This window comes from Xenia sp. Carnegie-2017, unplaced genomic scaffold (assembly GCF_021976095.1).
Source record: "Xenia sp. Carnegie-2017 unplaced genomic scaffold, XeniaSp_v1 HiC_scaffold_23, whole genome shotgun sequence".
NCBI classification, from domain to species: domain Eukaryota; kingdom Metazoa; phylum Cnidaria; class Anthozoa; order Malacalcyonacea; family Xeniidae; genus Xenia; species Xenia sp. Carnegie-2017.
Genome location: NW_025813486.1, coordinates 17,883,413 through 17,907,672, shown reverse-complemented (window position 1 = coordinate 17,907,672; position 24,260 = coordinate 17,883,413). Strand labels below are relative to the sequence as shown.

Genomic DNA, 24,260 nt, shown 5'->3' with positions numbered 1-24,260 from the left:
CAATGTCAACAACCAATCAGGAATCAATTTGTTGGGAGCTGTAGCCCTTCTAGCCTTCAGTAGGTAGGAGGGGGTTGCTAAATGTTTGAGAAATATTAATATATACCAACCAAGCAAAATGCAATTGGGATCTTTGGTATCATTCTGGAGTCTGGATCACCCCAGAGGCAGATGTAGGATTTTATTTAGGGGGTTGAGGCATTGGAAAATATTTCACCCTCTCTGAGTTTTCTCCTGCACCTCTTGTAATTATTAATGAGGGATACCTGTAAGCTGCTGGACATTGCCTCCTGGTTTGACTGACCGATTTTTAAGTGCCAGAGCTGTATTATTAGATATTTCATAAAAATGCTCGAATCATAAATCTTGTAATTTTAGGATTTCCCAAATTGCTGTGTGGAATATGGTACCCCATGCTATTTTGGCTTGCTGATACCAACCACTGTGCCTGTATTTATTGTATTTATGTATTGCAACTGGCTTGGTCATAAACTTTTCATTCACAATTGAACTTCACTTCACTGAAGCCCTTGGTTCTCAGTCAAGTCTGCCTTTATTCTGTGATACAATTCATGGAGTGTGCAGTGAGTTATAAACTGCACAAAGTATAGCAAAGCATCATGAGAGACTTGCATCCTACCCTGAAAATGAAAGTTCAAATCATCTCCCAGATAGAAATTTGCAAAATGAAATTAAGAAAGGTAATCACTATCAAAGTTTAAAGAATTCTTTATTAGTACCTTAAGACTGTATTGCTAAAAGAAGGTGCGCATGGTTTAAATATTTAAAGAGAAAAACCAGTTAATGTACAGGGTGTATAATACGAAAGTAGATTGTTGAGAAAACGTCGCTTAGTCGACCCTTAGTGTGAGAGTTGCAGAAACGTTTATTGGAATCGTGTAGTTAAACTTCCATTGGTTTGTATGACTGTAAAATTGTCGTAAATAATGACTTTTTTGAGTGCGGATTTTTTTACCGAGTTAGCTATTTCAAAAAAGACGATTGAAACACATGTCGCTCTTAGTAAAAAGGTATTAGAGAATTTGACGATATTGTCCAAGCAAACGCATAACTTCCAAATCACGGATTATTTTGTGTTTTTTCGTGTCTAAATGCTTTTTTATTGTTATCGTCAATTGTGCAAAGGATTTCAGTTTACTGAAAACGTAAGTTGAAGCGAACATGAAGCCAACCCTCGTCATGTACATGACTTGAACGCAAGTGATTGATCACACGCGACAAATTTGAGGCGCGCGCGACACTTAATGTTTTTTAAATATCCTCAAAGTATACGTATAAATGACGTAGTTTTTATTCTATAGCTAATTCACCTTGGACTACAGTATGTGCTTAACTATTTATTCATATAGCTTATATTCGCTATAAACCTCACCATTTGTTAAAAATTTAATTTTTAAAAACGTTGCACTCGCCCATATTGTGTTGACAGATATACTGACGATCGTTTCTCTGTTGTGAAAAAATACTATGGAAAAATTCGCGCCCTTTTTAGGTCAAGGTCAAGTTCTGGCCAAAGTCGGCCAAAGATCGTATTTTCACGTAAAGGCGCAAGTGATTTTTGTATTATTGAAAAGAGAATTCCTTGCATAAGTGCACCTAAAGCTATTTCTTACTAATAGTTTTCATTAACACATTATTTTGTCGTGCAATCAAGAAATTTCACAGTCACGACAGTTTCGCTCTTTTGTGGAAGAAACCGTAAAATGGCGCGCTATGGATCGCTCGCTTCAGTCTCGGTGACCGAAAACTCTACTTTTAAAAATAATTATATTTACTAATAATAGTTAAACTTGAAAGTATTGTATCTATTTTCTTCAGCTCTTTCGTGTACATTTCTACATTATTCTTTTCACGTTCATAGCCTGTCTTTATGCAAAGTTCATTAAAGTTATTTTCTGAAATATTAGACTTGTTGAAACACATTGTTCTATCATCATCAAAGGGTTTCAGCTTGCAAATGACTAGAGAATTCAAACCACCGCGCAACTTCTTTACGCAGTCTGACGTAGTATCTTTATTTGCGCTATTGTGAACAAGGCTCCATTAATAGCGGGAGAATTATTTCATTAAAAAGCCCTATATGACAGAACAAATAGTTATGCAATGTTTCTTGTCTCGCATGAACTTCGTTTTATTAATATACACCTACAAAACGGATAAGTAAAACTGGTACTCTCTCGTTCCTTCGATAAATTGAGTGAGGGCGGGATGAAAAATAACAAGCTACCATACGTACAATTTAAAAATATTCTCTCCGTTGTAATTTTTAGTTTGCTCTAAGAAGGAAGTTAGACTTTACCAAACTCTTAACCTTTTTTTTCCCCTAAAAAATAGCACCGGCCGCTAAACTACTTCATTTTTTATGTTATTTTTTATGAATGAGCTGTTTAAGTTTAGAAAATTGAAGCACTGCAGCGTGGATTGTCGAAATTGACACGACTTCAACATTGTGGTTCTGTGATTCTGTTTTTCAGCTGAACAGACGCCGAACATTCGTTAGAACATTCTTTCAATTATTTAGTATCTCAATTTTCTACAAACATGGCGGCCGTCGACAACACTGTTTCAGCAAGCACTACAGGTGACGCTAACGGCCACACAACAAGGCTTGAATTGCACTGATTTTTATCATTTGCTACTTGCAAACGTACCTAGTCAAGGCAAGAGAGAAACAACGGTTTCAAAGAAATGTGGCATCGAAAATCTGCTCACCTGTCGGTATGCGTTTTTACAGCAACAAACACGTGTCTATACTAATTAAATAGATAGTTCAATTTTTCGTGTACACAGCGATGCTTTTCTAGGGGTTGCTGTCAACAAGTTTACCGGAGTCGTCGTTCAGTCTTCTCCGACTAGACGCGCTGCCTTTGAAAGCGGAAAGAAATTGACATTAAACATCCTTTTGAGGTCTTTGCAAAAGAGTCGACTTCTCCGTAATCGACGAAAATACTCAAAGATTACTTTGATATCATCTTCGCAACGACTTAAAAGTTTTTAAAATTAATCGAAATCATAAACTGATACGATGCGTAGGGTAAAAGCTGAAAAAACAATTGGCATTCCATAAAGCCGCCTGCTTATGTTCAGATTTTATCTTTCCATATATGATTTTACATCTATATACTGTATCTCTTATAAATTTAAAGCATATCAACTTTGGCGGACGGGCCACTCTGACTTGACAGGCTAGTAGGCATGTTCATCGAAGATAAAGAACAAGTTAACTGTGAACTCGCATGTTTTTGTTTAACTGGGAGCTGCGAGGGTCAGCAACTGATGTATTTAGTAACAGCTAGAAAGCAAGAGAAAGCAATTCTCTTTAAAAATACCTTAAGTGATAATTTCACTGCATTATTCATTTTTATAATTAGAACAACAGCTTTTCATAGCATTTAGCGCATTGTTGATATACATGCCAAACATATTAATTTTTATAAAAGGATTACTCGTGTGTCGAATTGCATTTGTAAACATAACGTATTCCTGCTATTATGCCAAATGCATTAAACACGACTTAAAGAAACATTTTGCCAATATATGTAGCTAATGTGCGTTAAAAATGCCTCACAAGCGCAGGGAAATTATCAGATAAGCTAAAGTAATTTTTCGCATAGATATGCCCGTTTAATGACCGCACAAAGTTGACGATAGTCAACTACATGCGATTTTAATATAATTCGTATCGACAAAAATTTATCGCCCTGTTTAGTAGCTAGGTACAGTCCTGTGTCTGGTTCTTTTTCTTCCCTTTATGGTGGGTAGGTGATTGTGAATTTACCAAGGTAAGTAAATTTACAAAGTAAGGTGAATTTACAAAGGTCTTGCAGATGAAAAGCTTCCGCCAAAAAAACTCTTGCAGATGAAGAGCTTCCGCCAACAAGTGATTGTGATTTCGGTATTTCGACAACGATAACAAATTTCCAAAAACCTAAATTGGCCTTTAAACAAGTGTAGAAAGATTCGAAGTGCAGTGTTTCGGCTCGTGATTCTACCTAACTATAAGATCCTCAACGACTGAGGAATATTGACAGTAAATTTCTTATTATAAAGGCCACATGGTCAAATGGGAAAATGTTCATAAAGAGGAGATTCTTACGGAAGCAAAAATATAGTTCAATGATCTTTTTCCAAAAAACACATCATGATTTTCAGCTTAAATCGCAAACCTAATAAGTCCGCTCCACACTATGACTACTTGGACATACTTTATGCTTCTTGAAAACGTCCTATCTCATTGCGTTGAATACAGCCCCCGCTTCAAATTAACGATTAAAATAAACTGTTATAGTGACGTATATTGCAAACACGCGGGCGGAAAGTTATTGAAAACTTAACGATGTCAAACATCTGCGTAGCTTGAAGTTTTTGAGCGTTAATCTAAATTAAATCAGTCCCATACCCAAAATCAATGCAGCATTATCTATGATTTTCCTCTTTTTCTATTTCTTCGCGTATTATGCAAATGAGCGTGACGGGCCTCAACGCATGGACAGAAAGAGCTGTGATAACGAGGCGCCAATAAACCTTATTAGAATCAATTCAAATTGATTAAATTACGATAGGACATATCCCAGCGGGAGATTAGAAAAAAGGGTCGTGGAACGAGCAATGCGTCAGAGCGAGTTTTGACATTGAAAATCTGATAAATCGACACCGCGATCTGATTGGTCGGTGACGAGTTAAGTGTGATCACAAATTTTGATGGCCGATCGATGTATAAACGCCCATGTCAGAAGAAATGGCTAACATAAAACCACACGAGTCAACAACCAACAAGAAAGCCAACGACCTCTACAAATATGGAGCTTCAGGATTATTATCATCGTTTGAGTGCGATGCATTACCACAATTTCACTAACTACAAATCAAATGAGTTTGGCCATCATTACATCGATAGCGTAAACTGTCCGCCAAGCATACAAGCCATTTATCAAAATGGCGTATTTGGCTGCAGCCGGGCTATTAATCATTCCACAGTTAGTAATTTTGGCTCAATTTCTTTTCCCGGTAAGTATACAAGCTAAAGTTTCCTTTTGGTTTACAATGATCTGTTGAGCAATGCTTCATTGAAAGTTAGCGCACGTATGTCATATAAAATTTTTGGGCAACTGCAATTTACATAAGAAAATGTCGACATGTACGAGTTTTTTTCGTAGTCCGTTGTTGAACGGTCATTATAATTTTGATAAATGTCATCATTAACAGGATGAAAGCTTTTGAAATATGGTTCTGAGCTTTATACTTGAACTGCTTAAAAAACAAGGGTGCTTTTTGTATTCCTGCTTGAGCTCTCTCGTGACAATTTGCTTCGCAAAACAATTGAGAGGTTTCAATATCCATACGATTACCTGTTATGTGAAAGTGTCATATACTACATCCTTCATTCATTTCCTCTTTCTCTTTTTAAAGACGATGTTGAAATAGCGGTTGACTTGTCTAAGATCCGCGTCACACGAACCAGACGCAGTCGAATGCAGTATAGCCCATGGCAAGTTGAAGAGATGGAGAATGTCTTTCAGAAGACGCATTATCCTGATGTTTTTGTAAGAGAAGCCTTGGCTCTTAGACTTGATCTGGCTGAACCGCGTATTCAGGTAGGATAAACGTCTCTTGTAATAACTTTGACTTTCTTGGATGCTTTAATAAGTTGCTCCAGTCGTGAAAGAATCTTCACAAACCGTTGTGTGTTGCGATTCAAAACACGGCTTTTATAAAAATTGTCGAGCACCTTACGAAGGTCGTAAATAAACATCTCTACATTCCTCGATCCATTTTCGTTCGCCAAAGCGGATAATCGTTAATCATACAGACAACATTTTATTTAATTTCGCTGAAATACTTATGCACATGAATCATCGCTTACCAAAGTTAAAGTTTTAAAGACAAAGTGTTAAGTCGGAGGCTATGTATATGATGTTTCCTAAACTCATAAGATTTCCTTAGTGTATGCTGGTTCGCCTCAAGGATCTTGTGTATATTCTGAGCTAAAGTTGCTTTCTTCCAGAAACTAAGAGTATCTTGTTTGACGTGAATCCTGTATAATTTTTGTGCAAAATTTCAATACAGCTTAAATCCACGAACATTTCCTCTTCTGTAAAATTTTTGCATTGTCGTAACTGCTATAATTCTATCGCCAAGTGATCTTTAAATTTGGATTTTTATCTTTTGTGACATAATTTGCATAAAGTGCGCTCAACGAAGTATTTACTTATTTCAAGCAGGCAACTTTGGGTCATTGTACGTAATTGAGTGATACAACGTTTAGAAGAACTTTTTACAGTGATAGTTTAATAGCAATTTCTAAATCATTCACACGTGAACACTAAAGTTGAATACCTAGGAAGAGGATAATTCGTTTTAATGGAGGAAATCGTCGCAATTACATGGAATGTGTTGAACTTGATAAACAAACCAATCCTAATATTGACGTTTCACACTCAACTTATAACAAGTCTTAATCGTTTCTGCTACATATTATTTAAGCAACTACATGAAAACTGAACTGTTCTATTTTTATTACTGCTATAGCAAATAAAAAGGACTCAATATTCTGTTGCTTTTCAGCACGAGATTTGATTTTAATGACTTAAGCGTTTTGCAGATATTTGTATGACATACGTTAATGCTTCGGCGATAGATAGCGTGAAAGAAACGTGTCTGGAAATGTGTAAAATAGCGTCGGACAGTTTGGCACTCTATAATAAACATCGCTGGCAAACCATATGTCAAGAGCTCCGTTAAATCGTCATAAAATCTTATGAAAACATCAGTAATGATAAATGGCACAGGTTTGCTGTTTTTTGCTTACAATTTTGGCTAGATTTTGGAAATGGTACCTTGCTCAAATAAGATTGCCTACAATAAAGCTATCTGTATAGTTAGCGCCGCGCTGTCATTCAGTGCACCCTAAGAAAACATCTTTCCACGCGCTGTGTTATCATCCTAAAGAATCCATTTTGGGGGGAAAATTGCAAAGTCGACGTATTTCAATTAATTTAAGTTCCTTTCAAGGACATTTTGTCGTTTAATTAAAGCTGTGCAAATGCAAACGCAACCTGGCCGTAGCAGTCACTCTGCCGGCAACTCAAGCAATAATTTCCTGATTGTGGGCATGACACAAAGAACTTTGACTACACTCGCCTAATTACAAGGGCTCCAAGCAGTTATATGCGATGCTAGTTAATTTTAATTCGCACGCATCGAGCGAATATTGTTGTGAATATGAAGGCCAGCCTCGACTCTCAGTTTTACAACAAAAATAAGCAAATTGAATATCATAAAAAGAATTTATTTGTTCTAAGCACAGTATAGGGAATATACAGTAGGTACACTTCGTGTGCAATTGCCACTATGGTAATCACATGCGTAATAAGATATTCGTGGCACGAAAAAAATGAATGGAGTGGCTCTACTGTATGTTCACTATACTATGTGTGGCTCTATGTTTACTATCAATTAAACAGGGATATTTGGCGGCAATCAAAGACCAAATTTCGTCAAAGAAGACTAAAAGGGATAACAAGTGTTGATCGCATCTAGGTTGCACAGACATTTTTTAAGATGAAGCTCGGAAATTTTTCAAAGAAAGAAAAACCCAGTTGCTTTTCTCAAGTGTACTTTCTCATACTCCGCTGGATTGCTGTTGTGCTCATTTCATAATATATTTATACACAGCCACTGATGAAGAGACAATTCGTTGTATTCAAGATTCGTCTCTGCATGTAGAGACGTGTCCCAATGCAAAATATTTGAAAAGTAAATCTCCAAAACAAAGTCCACAGTAACAAGACCAAGAGTTAGATACAGAACTCGAAAGACAGCGCACTCTGTCAATTACTTCAATAAGCTTTGTAGGATTTTTTGTCGAAATTAAGTTCAACGGAAACGTATCTACTACTTTTTAGTACGCTGTATGCCTGTAGGTAAAAGATGTCGAGTTGAAGCTCCTTGATAACATTTCTTTGTAGCTAACGCGTTCATAAGTTTAAAAAGTGGATTTTATTGTTGGCGAAAAATTGTCGTTCTCTCAACAATCCTCTTTGCCTGAATGCCATTGTGAGTTTTGTTTCATTTCCGAGGACAAATGCAATGAAATGCTGTTCCAAATCATTTTAGCTCCAACCTTAATTAAACACATAAAACATTTTCAACATTTTCATCATTAAACATTTTCAATTTGTAATAACTCTGCAATTAAAACATGATAGTACATTGTTGATTGATAAAGTTACTTTTTTTAATAATTTTGTCAGAAAAAGTTGTAAGGTTTCACATTTAAATTTCCGAAAATTTCAATTTTCTTGCAAACACTTCTGCCTAACTAGTTAGGAAGTTGGCTATACTTAATTTGCTAACTCGTCCCCAACCCCCCCTACGATTTACTTTCCTCTCAACATATACAACTTTGCCATGTATACAAACAACTACTCGCTTGTACAAACCAAAAGAAGTGAATGAATTACCTTAAAAACTAAATGGCATTTACCAATGACAAATGACCATATGAAAAATGATCAATGACCATGTGACAAATGACCAATGATCAATTACCATCTGACAAATGACCATTGACCACATGACATATGACCAAAGTGACTATGAAAAGGATTTACTTTTTAAAAGTGATATCATGGCTCTACCAAGACAAGCTAGTCTTTAACATTACATGTTTGTAGATGTAGATCGTCCAGTTTAGGAGAGTTCTGTTAAAAACTGTCCATGTTAATGTGGATTAACGTTTCGGCAACAAGTACGGCGGGGCGAATGTAATCTGTCTTTAGCTCATCATTTGACTCAAAAATGAGCGCCTCTAAGTTTATTGCAACGTCAGACGTTAACACCAACAACAGCAGTCCTTCTAAGCACTACTCTATCCTAGACGATCCACATCTACAAACATGTAACGTTACTCCCTGATTCAAACAATTCATTTTATTGTACACACTTCCTGTCATTTATCATTTGTTTCTACTGCTTAGGTTTGGTTCCAAAACCGACGAGCAAGATGGCGTCGTAAAGAAAACACGGTTGCACAACCAGGAAGGAGAAGTCTTTCGCAAATGGAGAAGCCTTCAGAACTTAAAACTGCGAAACAAAACCAAGAAAATAACGAAATGCCACAAGCAAACATTAAACACAGCATAGCGAGCATTCTCGCCAAACCAACGCGGATCATTCCAGTGCCATGGACGGTTCCAAAACGAGGCAAAAGACGTCACAGTGAGAAAAAGAAATCAAACAAGACTGTGGATAGTTTGAGAACGCGTTTAGATCATGACAGAGAGAACGATTGCGATCCAGGAATAGAAATTGTCGCAAAAATGTGACAATGAAGTCTTATTGTCAATATGGCGGCCACTTCTATGATGGTTAAAATCGCTCATTCGCTGGAGATGTTTCGTACAATTATTCAAAAGCAATCGAACGTACAAGAAGCCGTGGAAAACCTCTCAATATCAGTCGCTGTGATATGAGAATTTCGATCAAAAGAAAAAATGTAGGACGGAATGATAAAAATTTTACTTGAGCAATATTTGTTGAGCCGTCAGAGATGTATATTCTTGCTTATTGATTTTTATGTTGAAGGGTATTTGCAGGTTGAAGAGCATTTTTTCTTCCCTCCTCTTCAATCTGCCAATACTCTTTAATCTGCAAACACTCTTTGACCTGCAAATAGTATATCAATGCAAGAGTCAACGCATATCTTGACGGCTCAATCTTCTCAAATAATAAAACTATTCAAATTTTCAACACGATTATTCCAGAGGCAGACGTGGTGCAACTCTAATGTCGTAGTAAAGTAATGATTACGTAATGCAATATTTACATACTATTCGTTCACGTGTCGGAAGCCACGAACAGATAATAAAAGTTACGAGAACAATGATAAGATTGTGACGCAGTATACATAACATGCATCAATAGTTTTGGTAATAAAGTATTTTACGTTAAATATAGTGAGTTTAACATTGAATCTTGAAAAAACCCCATACATGCTAGAATCAATTAGACGCTATATGCTATTTTTGTTTCTGGTTGATTTTTCAATAAACTCAATGAATAGATCTTAAAGTGCCCATATCAGAGTCAGGAAAATAACTTATTTAGATAGTTAAATTTATGTAAGAGCATTTGCAGTATTTTGTAAGAGACGAAAATTTTATCTTTATGGACCTTTTAGCCCAAGAAGTGTGTGACTCTACACCGGATGTGACGTAAATAGGAGAACACATGCATTGACAATGATATTGCATTTATTGTACAGAAATACACTGCTAAAGCAAAGCTTCGCAACTCTGCACTAAAAATTTAACATCCCAAATAGGTGCATAGTTTGACGACTTCGTTTCAACAAAGAATCAAAGAAAACGTTTAAAAAGTAAAACTTCGTTTCTCGTTTTACATCACATCTGCTGGCAAGTCATCTACTAGGCCCAAAAATTCTTTAAAGATAACTGTTTCGACCTGTCAAATATGTTACAATTGTTTTTAAAATCGCATTAACTGCCTGAAGAAGTTCTTCTCCCATCCCTAATACAGGTACTTTAGGAATAAGAAATGACGTTTAATTTTACCACAACGTATATATTTTGAGTCTTATCCCTCGTTGAATTATCATCTTTACAAAACATTGAGCTCATTAACATAATTTGCGGGTCGTTATCAGCTGTAAAAGTCATGAACACATTTAATGAAATTAAATCGAGTTGAATTATCAAACACAATACTCAATGGCAGTGTTTAAATAAACATTCGAGCTAAACGATTTTTAGTCGAATTATGTAATTATTTTTGTTTGGCAACTAAGTTTTGTCCACTTCGTAATATGGAAGGCTTCACTCGTTTCCAATCTCCGAAGCTGAAGAAGTAGAGGGGCAAACTGCTATCCCAAAACTGCAGTTCACATTTGCTTATGCCTGAATGTTTTCTGTCGAATCGTCAAACTAATCAAAATATGTTTACTTGAACAATAAGTTTCGTCTACTTCCAATATATGGAGTGGTATCACAAAGATACGAGTTCAAATTCGTATAAGTTACATGCTTTTTATATGCGTATACACCAGTGTTGAAATATTTTGAATCTGATAGTGCGACAACGGATAAACTTACTTTCGGACCTACATAAAACGTCCAGTTAAAATAACTGGCACATGAAAAGTTCGACCCCAAAAGCGGATCCAATTCATTCAATTAAATTGTTTGCATAACGGCGGTTGCTCCATTAACGTACAAAAATAAACTTCAGATGACTTAAGTGTAAGAGATCATGAGAGCGTCAGCTAGGCGACAAAGTTATTTTTCATGAAGATAACGAGGGTATGAAAGCAAACGCGATGGAAAAACACAGCAATGATGATAACGAAAGATAAGATCAAATTAATGTATTTTTGACATTTCTCGCGCAGCACACATGCGCCTTTCTTAATTTCAATGACAATAAAATTACAATAAATGTATGACTACCCCCCGTTACCGACATGAAGGGTGTCGTAAGAACAATGATAAACAGGGGGGTGCAAATCCTAAGACTTATGTCAATTAAATTGACTGTGATATTGTGCACACTTAATCGTTAGATATTATTGTGATAATTGACAGATCACTTAATCGTTTGATATTATTTTATTCTGAAGGTCTATGGTGTGAACGGCCTTCTAAAGCGAATTCAAGGTCTTTCCAAGCCCCGATCATATATATCCTCCATTATTCATAAGTCCAGACAGTTGATCTGACACATTCGAGAAAGAATACCTTATAATTAATTAATGACATGTTGTATGTATTATATAAAAACAAAATTGACCACCTGTCTTGATCTGCTTTTACCTCCGGTCGATGGGAGGGGGGAGATTGGTGCATAATGCTTTTGCTTTATTAATGCGTATTTTAGAAGACTATAGCATTTCACAAATTTCGTTCACCACCTTTATCGACCTGCTTAAATTTTTAGCCATGGGGAGAAGGGTTATGATCATAACACTTTTGCTTTATGATACACGAACTCTAGTACCTCGTATTTATGCTGATATGTGCGCGAGTACATTTTCTTTATAGTTTCCCTTGTACATTTAAGCGTGATCCGTCACAAAACAAAACAACAACAGCAGCAGTGGTTCATTCCCGTACGCATTCCACCGGGAAAAAAAATAAAGAGAAAATACCGTTTAAATTACCTACATGAAAGCAGAATGCAACAGATAGATCCCATAATTAAGAAAAAGCGTGTGCGCACATTATGGTAATGATTTAGCTTTAATTATGTTAACTAGGTCATGATATCAACTGTCACGCATGTGGGCCAGACGTGTTCGGTGACTGAAATCGATACAGATTTTACAGAATCATTAGTATGAGCGAGGTTTTAAGAGTCAAATTTACTGGAAAACGAGATATTTTGGTGTATGTATAACGCCATTTTTGCGATAGTCTTTAATTAATTTTGCGAACGGGATCTAATTTAATTATGTCACGAGTGGATTGTAATAAATGTGTACATGAAAAGCATCTTCATTTGAATACCAATTGATCTTGATAAGGAAATCACAATCAGCGTCAAAAGGTTTGGAATTTTTATTCATCTATTTATGCACATTTTTTTGACAAAAGAAATAGTAAACAAAGACAAGTGAACAAACTGCAAAATCCCAGTCGGGATTTTTGTAGGTTGAATTGAACAACACAAAGGTTTCTTACACTGAGTTAAGCTTCCTATGGACGCAAAGCCTATTGAAGGGACTTACTATTGACCATGGAATATGGTTAATGGTAGAAAGGGTTGTGGTGCCTGTTGACACGATCTCGGCGAAACGGGATTCAGTGAGGCGTGAAATTATTTTGAGTAATTGAAATGGTCAAAGTACCAAATCTAAAAATAACATTCTTTCAATAAGGAACTTAACTCATTTCTGTTGTAATTATTAAATGTTTTTTAAGTCCAGTAGAAATCCAAGACGCCTCAAACTCTTCACTACATCACAACACCCATAGTTAACAAGTCCCTTTTAATGGATTTTCTGCAATGTAAAAAAAAACACCAAAATATCAACGAAACAGCGATATTTCCTTACTCAATCAAACTCTCATCGCCCACGCACTAAGTAATTATACAGTTAATGTTTGATTGCTGAAGTAAAGCAATAAAATTTGAAAATTATGTGATGTAAAGTTGCTTTTGATAAGATACTTTTTCAGAAGTTAACTCACAAAATGATTTGAAAAAATGCAACTTTCAGAAAAAAATTAGTTTGAACGGCAAATTTATCAAGAAACCTGTCAATCCCGTCTATGGTCAATCTGTTAGAAATTTCATTATTTTCTATTCCTCTTTTAGCCCTCTAAATCTTAATTCAATCTGCTAGCCCTTTAACAGCATGACAAAATTTCTTGTTTCCTCAACGGTCTTCGTAGAGAAATGCATAAATAACAATTATACACTGTAATGTAACCGATGTCAAACTGATCTAACATGTTTAGACCTGTTTCAAAAGTCGCATTCTACATGAGCCGAATTCATTAAAAAAAAAGATAACGAGAAAGGGTGAAGAGCTCGACGTAATAACAAAAAGAAAAGAATTAAAGCTATCAAACAAGAACGCAGAAACATCCACCGATCTCTACATTATCGAAGATGATGTACTACCATTAATACCCACAGTTATCAGAAAACGAATTACCACAGTAATAATTAAAAACTCGTTTTATATTTTTCGTATCTTTTAGGTTCGTTCACTTGATTGGTAAGAACATTCTCTTTTATGGGTTGGTATGTATCGATAAGATTAGTTGCAAGCACAATGAAGTACAATAGGCAGAACCAATGATAAATCTAAGCGTAGAATAGTCTTCATAGCTATTGTATGCTTACTAAATGGAAAACCCCGTTTATATGATATACTACTGGTTATGAGAGATTTCTGTTTGTTAACAATAAGTAAACATATATAATCACGCGCAATAGTTATATAATGTGAATACAAGCAATTTTTTAACGGAAATCTCAAAAGGATTTCAAAAATTCCAGTTTAGCTAAAAAATAAATAAGAATCATTTTTTGTTCAAAACATGAATAGGTGTATTTAACTAAATAACTTATAAAGACAGTAATGTAATTCAGACAAAGTAATGTGCAATGCTAAATTCTTATACGTAGATACTTACTTATAAATGTCAACAAATAAACTATACGACGTTACATATATCGTATACTTGTCATGACTTACAAGGGTGCCATTTAAAATATTTACTGTTCCTTGTGTATGTGCTGTTAAGAATGATATAATTATAATATTGAGGTAAAACGACGAAACTTTTTGGAGATTTTGCATGGTCACACGATGATCCATTTTGTTAAACGGTATTCTTGGATAGCATTTCAAATTCCGGACTGTCTCGAGGCTGAGATGACTTGAAAGTATTATGTGTTTTTCCTATACAAAAAATAAGGATTTTACTTTCTTTCCAATAATTTACGCATCAACCCTTTGTTTCCTATGATTGTCATATGGAAACAATAACGAAAATGAGACTCGTTTAAAAAAGTCATTTATTAATGGTTAATACAAAAAAGCGTAGTCTTATGCATGCTGAAAATGTCAACCAACTGTGTCGGGACATTTTGAGTTTCGTAATCCTAATGCTGGGCAAGAAAGAGTATTAAGACAGGTGTTCCTCGCGAGGGTTGCAATTCAGTACAGAGACAGCTACAAGCGAAATAGCACTCTGTCGACGGTTTCCACATAATCACAATCAAAAAATATACTGGAACTCAATTGAAAAAAATCATACATTAAAAGGTTGAGTAACAATCAAGTCAATAAATGGTGGAGTCCTCATTGAAATTCTTCTCGTGTTTTGACATTTAGTTTTCCATACCTTGCAAGGAAGTTGTAGAATGTATACTTTGTGACTGCCACTCATTTTCCTCTCCATTCAAGTTGCTATTCTTTCTTGCCGATTTTAGATTAGTCGTTGAATTTGAAAACATTCCCTGAGAAGCAGACGAGCCTGGGAAAGAAGTGAAAAACATTACGTCAAGAAACTTACAAATGACGTACAACAGACAATAGTCAAAAGGAAATGAACAATTTTTAAAACTATACCTTTATTTCCTGCACTTGAAGAGAAAGTGCTCTTAGTTCTATTTTTAACGAGTTTCCTCATCTAGAAAATTTATTGGAATCCTCAGACATGCTTATTACAAAGTTAAAAACCAGTGTTATGCAGTGTGTGGAAGGGGGGTGGGGGCGGTGGTGGAAGAGGCCCTCTTCTACCTTTGAAATGGATAATTTTAAAAGGTTAAAAGGGCACTATTGACAAGAACGTCAAGAGAGCCCCCCATCTGATAAATTCAATTCTACAGCACTGGTGTTATGATAATTCAAGTTTAACCTGTTCATCTTGAACGCAGTGGAAAAGAAAGATCAGCAATCCTTGAGTGGAATTAAGAATAGCGAAAAGATAACGGAAAATCATTGTCTCGTGATTGAACGTCATCAAACCGAAGACCCATGTCAACCCAAGAACAGGAAGCAAAACCATTGCCTTTTTAACTCCAATTTTTACTTTGTGCATGTTATCTTGTTGTTGATCATTTTGTGAGTTGATCAATTTGGGCATTACCATGATGAAAACGACCGTGTTAACCTGAAATTACAATTATTATTAAATTATCAATCAGGGTTAACCTGAAAATACAATTATTGTTAAATTACCAATTATTATAGTAGTACGTTTTCATAACAGCAGTTTAAGATATAGAAACCTACCATGAAAATAAGAATTGCAGGCACAAAAAACGCCCAAATCAATTTATCTTCTAGCCAGCAGAATGATTTACCACCGTAACCAACTCCTTCAGTAACACCAAATGATATGGAAACAACAAGTGATGGAATTCCTAAATTAGACAAGCCGTATAGTAAATTTCGTAAATTTTCAAATAGAAACAGGAAAAATTTCATACTTACCCCAGCCAATGAAACAGAAAATCTTGCAATATTTTCCATGAGCGTCATAACGTTTTGGGTTAATAAGCAAGATGTTAAGAAGTATTCCTTCGCACAACATCCACCCAAACACAGACAGTACAAAGAAGTGAAGACTAGCTGCAACCGCTTTACAGAAATCCTGCAACATAGACATATATTAATTTCTATGTTTTGAAATTAATTAGATCTTTTACCTCTACCATCTTCAAAATAGAAATTCATAGAATATGGTGCACTGTTTAAAAAGCAGGTTAGTTGGTATCGTGAAAATATAAATAAATTTGTATTGTTAAAGTACTATCAAGTGATTCATCTCTTAGTGCCTGTGTTTTCATTGTGAAACGATCACGAACGTACATGGAACTCAACTGACCAAAAAATATCAAGCCAAAGAAGATTAACGTCCACGTATACAAAAAGAATATTCACTATCACACTCACATGCACTCACATAGTGTGACAGAAAAATCGCATTCCCTTTAAAAATAGGAAAGTCGTTTCTTCATTAATGTCAAATTTTAGTTAAACTGTTTTAAATCAAGCAGTCAGTGGAATGAAAATCATGCCTTCTGAAAGAATGATGTAAACATGACGCCCCACACCGTGAATGTGACAAGTGACGGATACAGTGTACGTTAAAATAAATTATAGCTCTTCGATTTTAAAATCAAATTACACTCAGATTCAAAACTCTATTGGTTTTTAGTTTCTGAAGAATATAAATTTACCAATGGATTTTTGTTTAAGGTTTTCAGAGATGAAAATATACGCCAAAATGTTTTGCAGCAATTTATATTGACGTACTCTAAATCCACTACTGAGTGAGACTGTATGACTGAGCTTTTAGAATATGAGAATAAGTGTTATGTTAAACAATGCAAATATATTGTATGGACAGTACAAAAATAATATATTTTTCAATGGAAAGACAAAAAACATGGAAAATACTTTCATATACTTTGATTATTGTTTCTAGATTTCAAGGATTGTCAGTCTCATTTTAAATATCATTTCTATTTAACATTTTTCTCATGCAGTTTTTTTTTAACATTTTTTTTGAATGTTTTTTAAAACATTTGTTAATCTATTAGAACATTTTAGCTTTAAAAATCAAGCAAAAGTGCCTACTATTTCTAGGAGATTGATTTCATCTAAAAAAAGTGGAGTTTAGAATTTGTTGAGAGCAATCCTGTGGAAATCGTGATGAGTAAAATCTAGCAAAAATAGCATTTATTTAATTGCATCTTCTTTGACAGACAGTAAGCAAAGAATTTGAAAGGGGAGAGCTATGTCGTTGAGAAAACAAGGGAAAATATTTTTATCAGGCATATAAAGATGTTGTAGAGTCAATTTTAAATGCGAGCATCAAAGATAGTAAACTGATTAAGCTAAGAATGAAACCGTTACTGAAAACTATCAATAGGTGACTTTACCTAACTATTCTTAACTAGTCCTTCATTTAATTACATTTGTTTCACCTGCGTAGGACAAAACTCAAAGATTCAAGGCATGATGTAACATTGCAATCGTATCGTTTAAATCTATTACTCCATTACAAATGGAATTATTTTTAAGGTAATTGTATTACCAAGAACAACATTTGAGATAGCTTGAATGCAAAAACAACACAATTAAAAATCAATTGAAACAAATAGGGTACATACTGGCGCATTTTGTTTAAGCTAAAATATTTTTAGCAAATTTACAGCCATTGCAAACACTTATCTTTCAAACACACTTCAAATATTGACCTAGGTAATTGGGAAAGTTGTCTTTACATCTGACTGTTCCTTTTTTTTCTTTCTTTTTCTTTTTCAAGCTAGTAATTTGAAATTTATCATGGATATTTCAAACATTGATTTTATGTAACATTTTTGTATTTGTATGCTGTAGTTATAAAAGTTGTACCATTTTTATCATTAAATAAATTTACTGTTTCTTCATTAAAATAAAAAAAATTTCAAATAGCGTATTACACTAGATTTTTGTTTCTTTAATACCATTTTTTAATAATCCTTATCGCTTGGGCATCAATGTATATTAATGCAAATATGAACAATTAATGAGTGATTGAGTTCTGGCTGTTTGCAAATGCATGAACCAAGCAAAAAGTAACAAGTCAGGCGATGCTGCTCTGCATTGACGAACACTGAAAAAAGTAATTGAAGTTTTTTGAAAAAAATGGGAATCTGACCAGTAAACAACAAAACGTTCTTGTGTTTTTTAAGGCGAAAGGAATTAAAAATTGAATTATTTTATCAAATTTGAAAATATCATAAAAAATACTTCCTTATTAGCCACTGCCATCTTTTTGATACACAGAAGCAAACCCCTTCTCTATTACAGGATATTTTAATAGAAATGAATAGATTAAATTGATTAATCGGTTTTTGAAAAGTAAACACTTGCTATAAATCATGCAGTAAGGAACTACAGAGCTTACCGAATTATCTCTTGCAACTCCTTCAAGAATAGCAAAGATGTCTGTGAAACTAATAGCCACACACAAATTAATGAGCACAATAGCTTGAAGAAACTTCATTTTCTTCCAGAAACAAATATGCATTAGTATCGTTAAAATAACACCCATCAACGATATGGAACAACCGATTGTTGAGATAAGTTCAAGAACATTACTATCTGTTTCCGTCAACTTTATGAAAAAAAAGATAAATATGGCAAACGTTTAGTTTAAAAATATTTTGATTTTACCACTTCTTATTTCAGCACGTATTCTTAAAGTACATGGATTCTTTAAAAAGAGCATAAACTCTGTTTACTCTTCCTAAGTCTAGTGAATGTTGACTTTCAATAAAGGTATAAAAGACTGCAGGCTCAACATTCAAATATCATCTTACCTTTACTCCAGAGACATCCATCATGATAGCAAAGGCAGTATTATGATCACAAGCACATGTGACATTTTCTTTCGATGATTCAATTTCATTTAATACACATCCTTCTCCACTCCATTCACTATTGGTTACTTGGGGCTCAGTGAACACACATGTCCTATTAGGGTCAACGAAGCCACTCTGTATAAAGGTAAAAGTTCCAAATTCCATAGTATGAACGAAACAAGATCAAAGTAATCATCAACGCTTACCTGATTATTTTGTAAGACTATCTTGATTGGTTGACTTATATTTTTAAGTTCCGGTGTGGTGCTAAAGGAAACTATTGTGCTCTGAATAGTTAAATTTATGCTTGCTTTTATCGTCTTGTTATCCACAGACTTTTGGAGCTCTTTAGGAGACAAAATATTTTTGATTGTTGAGTATTTAATAACAGTTGCTTGACTGATGTCAATGGCCACTGTTCCAGGAATAACAACGCCTCCACCACCTGCGATGTCTAGCAAACGAATGGTTTCAGAGGGTGGGTTTTCTGGTAGTTTTATTCCAAGCACTTGGATATTTTGAGTGGAGAAAGTTACGATCCCATTTTCGTTACTCATAGCGACAAATTTCCTTGCATTCAAATCTGCACCACTAATAATTTTTCTGACAAGCTTGTTTCTATTCTGTTAAAAAAGTTCGAACTTTAAATGTCTGACAAGGCATGAATTCAAGGCAAAAAATATTGAAGTGTTGTATTTTACAAGAAAGCTAGAAAACTATTTTATCAACTAGGAATAGCTATAACTGGCTATCTTTTATAAAGAGTTACTAACTGGTATATTGATCCAAACATCCTTTTTCTCATTCTTGACGATGTTACTTGAAGATCGGATAAAATTCTGACGGTCGCTTTGCGTTGCCGTTTTTGTTTGTGTCTTCTCCAAAACAAATACAATATCCTCAACATCTTGTTCAAAGAGTTCTTCATCCTTTGTAATTTTCTCAGTTTTCTGTATAATTTCGCTCACATTATTTGAAGCAAATCCGCTGTCTAACCTCTTTACCTTCAAAGTAGATTGACCAGATATAAAATTTTCTTAATAATCTGGCGTGATCTAAGAGCAGGATCGCAAGAAAAAATACCTGGTCAACAAGCTCAATAACATCTACAGAGCGACAGCCTGAATTATTGACGAATCCCCAGTTCGCTTTGCCATCAGCATTCTTTGAGCATAACCGATAGACATATCCTACACAGAGAGGTAGAGCAAAATTTTTGAAAGTATATTATTTACTATGTCAAAGAAAATTGCTTGCTGAAGAAAAGAAAAAGAAACCTTGTTTTCCTGAAAGACAATTTTGAACGACGTTTATATCCACTGCAGTTCTGTTCCAAGCGTAACCACCAGATGATTCAGCTGAACAGAATTGATTGAAACCTACAATTTCCAGGAATTAAATGGACTTTGAGGTTTTGTGCACATCAAATTACACGAACCAATCAATAAGTGTAATGAATAACACCATTAGATTTTATAATTTTGACAATGAGGGTATTATCGTATCAAAGAAAGCCACTGTCAAAAAAACAGCTAATCATATTTTTAAAAGCTTCCTAATTAACCCACCTTGGCACAAATGAAAGTTAGGACAAGGAAATAAACAAAACTATATACCTTTTGACACTACAACAACTGTCACAATCTTACTACGAGTTGTACCATCTGAGTTAGTAGCGTTACACCAATACTGAAAAGTGACTCTCTGCTTGTTCCCCAGGTGAATAAGATTTGTAAGATCCAGCTGCCGTCCGCTTTGCATGTGTTTGTAAGGAGAAGAACTATTAAACCACAGGATGCTTATATCTTCTTCATAACCAGATAGCACATTACAAAACAGTGTTACGGAGTTGCCTTCGTGAAAGGAAAACAAACATGACATTAACACTCGTTCTACAGGGGCAGATTTAGGACGGGGTGACGAAGTGTCAGCTCCCCCCCGTTTTGCTAGAAAAAACCCCAATCAATTGAACAATAGTAAAAAATGACACGCCAGTTTCAGTTTTCAAACAAATTCAGAGTTTGGCCCCCTCTTTCATAATCTCCTAGATCTGCTCTTGCCCTATTTTACCCAACTGTTTAACAAAATGCATTAATATGGCATAATACATTCGAGTTAACTCAACATGCAACAAAAAGAAATGGTAAGATGTAATAATAAAATTGGCAAATCTTTGCTGGTTATGTACTCCATCACGAGCAATTAAAAAATGATTACTGAACGTTAAAAACAATTGAAAGTTGGTAGAAATTTTTAGAGTGAAATCCGATACCAATGCCAAAAGGTGTGAGTTACATAAGTTTTTCTTGCAAAGAAGACGCCACAACCAAAGTCTGTTCGTTTTTGAATATTGCTATATGAATATATTGTGAAGGTAAAATCAAGTCATGGGTTTTATTTGATCTTGTAGCGTGATTATTTAATGACAGCGTCCTCTTTGACAAAATTGTCATCAACAATTGTCTGTAATAGTTCTTCTTACGTAATATCAAGTGCATTCGCTATATTTGTCTTGCTGGTTTTTGTGTTAAGTCTATACAACTATTCGTCTCTACAAAACTTTAAAAATTCCCGTTAGAAAAACCAAAACGAACGTTACATCAAGGTATTAGCATGGTATTGAAATCCCAACTTCATCTCTCTGCTATCAGTAATAAGTACATACCTTTAGTGACAGTTAATGAAAGTGGAGAAACAGTGACGACTGGAGGAGCTCGAATTTTGATGTACATTGAATGACTAATACGGTCTTCACCTTTCCTAAATTTACAAAGATATACAACGTGATAGAAATATGCTTAAAATAAAATACTTTTCAATAGTCCACACACCTTACTATACATCTGTACACTCCAGAATCAGATTTTTCACTTTTTCGAACAAACAGTCTTGATACTTTATTTTTAGTTTCAACTCGAACTCGGCTTGATAGCGACAGTGTTTTACTCCCGTTTCGCCATTCAAATATTGGTAGTGATGGGCCAATAACTTCACAACTCAGTTCAAGCTCATATCGTGCATAACCACCGGTGATCTTGTTCATTGTAATGTTTGAAAATGCTTATAACAGAAAACAAAGGTTTTATGAGAGAGTCGCACGAAATAACAGCAAATTAATGATTAATATGAAGCTCTAACATACGTGGTAGATTACGATGCAATAACGATCCAGGTTGAAAAGAATAATTTGCAAGATTGCCAGACTTGTTAATATCTCTCAAAACAGGCATAATAGTGTTTTCTGAATCTTTCACAAATACGAGTTCACCATCAACAATAACACTTCCACGCCTACGTCGAAAAATGTACGTAAAATTGATCAAGCAAATTGATAAAAGATAAAGAAAGTATGAAACTAACTTGAATTCTATGACGTTAAAGCCACGATATTGAGGAACGTTAGAATAGTTTTCACGAAGCTAAAGACAAGACAAACGCATTAAAATTTGTAATAACATTGACAAAAAAATAGACATGCAAAAAAACTAGCTTACATAAGCTTTAAGTTCATTGATGAGGGCTTGACTATCTTTTGATGTTAAATCATTAAGGGACTCAGTATACGTCTTGCTCAGTGTTACAGTGATCAAAATATATGCATTGGGGATTTCTAAAGAAAGAAAGAAATGTATGCAAACGACAAAAGTCTACAGTAAAAGTGTTCTAAGAAATTACTTGTGCAGTTGACGCCAGTGAATCCGACAAGACACTGACATGTAAAACTGCCAAATGTGTTTGACAAAAATTTGACAGTAGTCTTGTAAGAGCAAACACAGCTAACTTATTTCAGTTAATTGTTTTAATGACAATCACCGATTTTTAAGATTGTACTTAGGTCTGCAAAACACAAAATTTTTAGCACCGTCTTCGGTTGGTTTATACCAGCAGTCTCAAACAATCTTTATTATAGCAAGAAAACAAAGGGAGAAAGGCTAATTTAAAGGAAATAAGGTTAAACAAGATCCAAAAGTGGCTTTTTCAAAGGAGCACGAGTTTTCAGTTGAGTTATATCAAGTTTCTCTCAGCCGCAGCTAAGAAGGATATTTCAAAAATAAGTAAACTTTCTTTACACATTTGTAACAGTGGACCTAAAAGTTTTTAGTGAAAGTTTTGTATTTATTTTTATTTTGTTTATGTTAAAGTTTCAACTTTGTATTCTTAGCTCGCAGCTTGCAAAAAACAGATGAAAAACTAGTAGGAACGTAAAATGTGAAACCATTGTACTCTGTATTTTGCTTGTTTAAAACTGAAGCAGACACTGGACTTTTGCCAATTTTTCATGACTGAAAAATAATTAAAACCTTTGCAAGAGTAGTTAAAATAATTAGGTGTTTGTTTGAATTAACAGTGAGACATGAAGTTGTTGTTACAGCTAGAGCTAGCATGAACGAATAATCAAACAACTACCTGTATAATTAAAGACTCTGAAGGTCAGTAAAAACCCAGAACTGCTGCTTGGCAAATAAGAGGAACGAAAGCTGACATTAACTTTGTTGTTGTTGAAGAAAAGTGGACTTCCATTTACAATCGATTTTCCACATGTAGAGTTTGAAGTTCTTCCATCAGTGATTAACAACTCATCAAGAACACAACCAAATGAATCTAGGAAGAAAAAAATTAAGAGATCAACTGGATAACAATGGAAAAAATGATTAACTCCAAACCGATGATATTAGGCAAAAAATCACAAAACAAACATATTACCCGTAATTCAAGAAATTTTAAAGAAGCAAGCTATTTTAAAAGAACTACTTCTTCAACTCAATATAAAGACGAATATCACTTGAATGATAAAGTAAAAGCTAAATAACAGCATAGGCGATCGAAATAAATGACTTAGCTAGCTAAATTGTATAATCGAACAATAACTCTCCCCAATTATAATATATATAATATATAATATATATACCAATATATTATATATCATATATACATTTATATTTTTCTTCATTTTATTTATTTAATTATTTTGATAAAAATATGATGTATATATGTATTGATAAGAAGAAGAAAATACACAAAAACTACAGTTTCATTCCGAACAGCCTGTTTCGTGATTTCTCACACTTTTTACTTATTGACATACCCACCATATACTCACAACTAAAGAAAAAGGACAAAAAAACTAAAAACAACACAAAAACTACAACATCACACTCTAATAATATTAACACCGATCATATTAAAAGTACACCAAAACCCATGACAACGCATCCCCCCCCCTCCCATCCAATCACAGTAATCCACCCGCTAATCCAATTAGACGCTCTAAACGTCTACCAGCTAAAAGCACATGTAATTTATAATTTCCTCATTCTGATGTAGGCTTGAAGCAACGAGTCGAAAGCTTA

The 24,260-nt window shown here is 34.5% G+C and overlaps 2 protein-coding genes and 2 long non-coding RNA genes across 4 annotated transcripts in view; 2 read left to right on the top strand and 2 right to left on the bottom strand.

The window, feature by feature from the left end:
• Nucleotides 1-633: 633 nt before the first annotated feature.
• LOC124449549 lies at nucleotides 634-15,718 on the top strand. The gene is made up of 2 exons (XR_006949441.1): nucleotides 634-701; nucleotides 14,983-15,718. It is a non-coding gene; the product is annotated as an uncharacterized LOC124449549 (long non-coding RNA).
• Nucleotides 1,819-2,923, bottom strand: LOC124449550. Its single transcript, XR_006949442.1, has 2 exons — nucleotides 2,734-2,923; nucleotides 1,819-2,097 (listed from the first exon to the last, which is right to left on the bottom strand). It is a non-coding gene; the product is annotated as an uncharacterized LOC124449550 (long non-coding RNA).
• Nucleotides 3,795-10,200, top strand: LOC124449546 (paired box protein Pax-6-like). The gene is made up of 3 exons (XM_047000482.1): nucleotides 3,795-5,028; nucleotides 5,431-5,615; nucleotides 9,000-10,200. The coding sequence occupies exons 1-3, from the start codon at nucleotides 4,821-4,823 to the stop codon at nucleotides 9,345-9,347; spliced, it is 741 nt and encodes a 246-aa protein (XP_046856438.1). The 5' UTR covers nucleotides 3,795-4,820; the 3' UTR covers nucleotides 9,348-10,200.
• LOC124449545 overlaps nucleotides 13,965-24,260 on the bottom strand; it is a 132,109-nt gene continuing 121,813 nt past the window's right edge. Inside the window, exons 54-72 of the mRNA XM_047000481.1 lie at nucleotides 23,317-23,511; nucleotides 22,404-22,519; nucleotides 22,270-22,328; nucleotides 22,052-22,200; nucleotides 21,741-21,969; nucleotides 21,575-21,669; nucleotides 20,526-20,762; nucleotides 20,187-20,288; nucleotides 19,993-20,099; nucleotides 19,683-19,913; nucleotides 19,116-19,532; nucleotides 18,868-19,044; nucleotides 18,453-18,662; nucleotides 15,989-16,148; nucleotides 15,788-15,918; nucleotides 15,411-15,665; nucleotides 15,122-15,182; nucleotides 14,895-15,026; nucleotides 13,965-14,449 (exon numbers count right to left, since the gene is read on the bottom strand). Of these exons, the coding sequence (XP_046856437.1) occupies nucleotides 14,370-14,449; nucleotides 14,895-15,026; nucleotides 15,122-15,182; nucleotides 15,411-15,665; nucleotides 15,788-15,918; nucleotides 15,989-16,148; nucleotides 18,453-18,662; nucleotides 18,868-19,044; nucleotides 19,116-19,532; nucleotides 19,683-19,913; nucleotides 19,993-20,099; nucleotides 20,187-20,288; nucleotides 20,526-20,762; nucleotides 21,575-21,669; nucleotides 21,741-21,969; nucleotides 22,052-22,200; nucleotides 22,270-22,328; nucleotides 22,404-22,519; nucleotides 23,317-23,511 (3,143 nt within the window). The 3' untranslated portion in view covers nucleotides 13,965-14,369. The remainder of the gene's footprint in view (nucleotides 14,450-14,894; nucleotides 15,027-15,121; nucleotides 15,183-15,410; nucleotides 15,666-15,787; nucleotides 15,919-15,988; nucleotides 16,149-18,452; nucleotides 18,663-18,867; nucleotides 19,045-19,115; nucleotides 19,533-19,682; nucleotides 19,914-19,992; nucleotides 20,100-20,186; nucleotides 20,289-20,525; nucleotides 20,763-21,574; nucleotides 21,670-21,740; nucleotides 21,970-22,051; nucleotides 22,201-22,269; nucleotides 22,329-22,403; nucleotides 22,520-23,316; nucleotides 23,512-24,260) is intronic.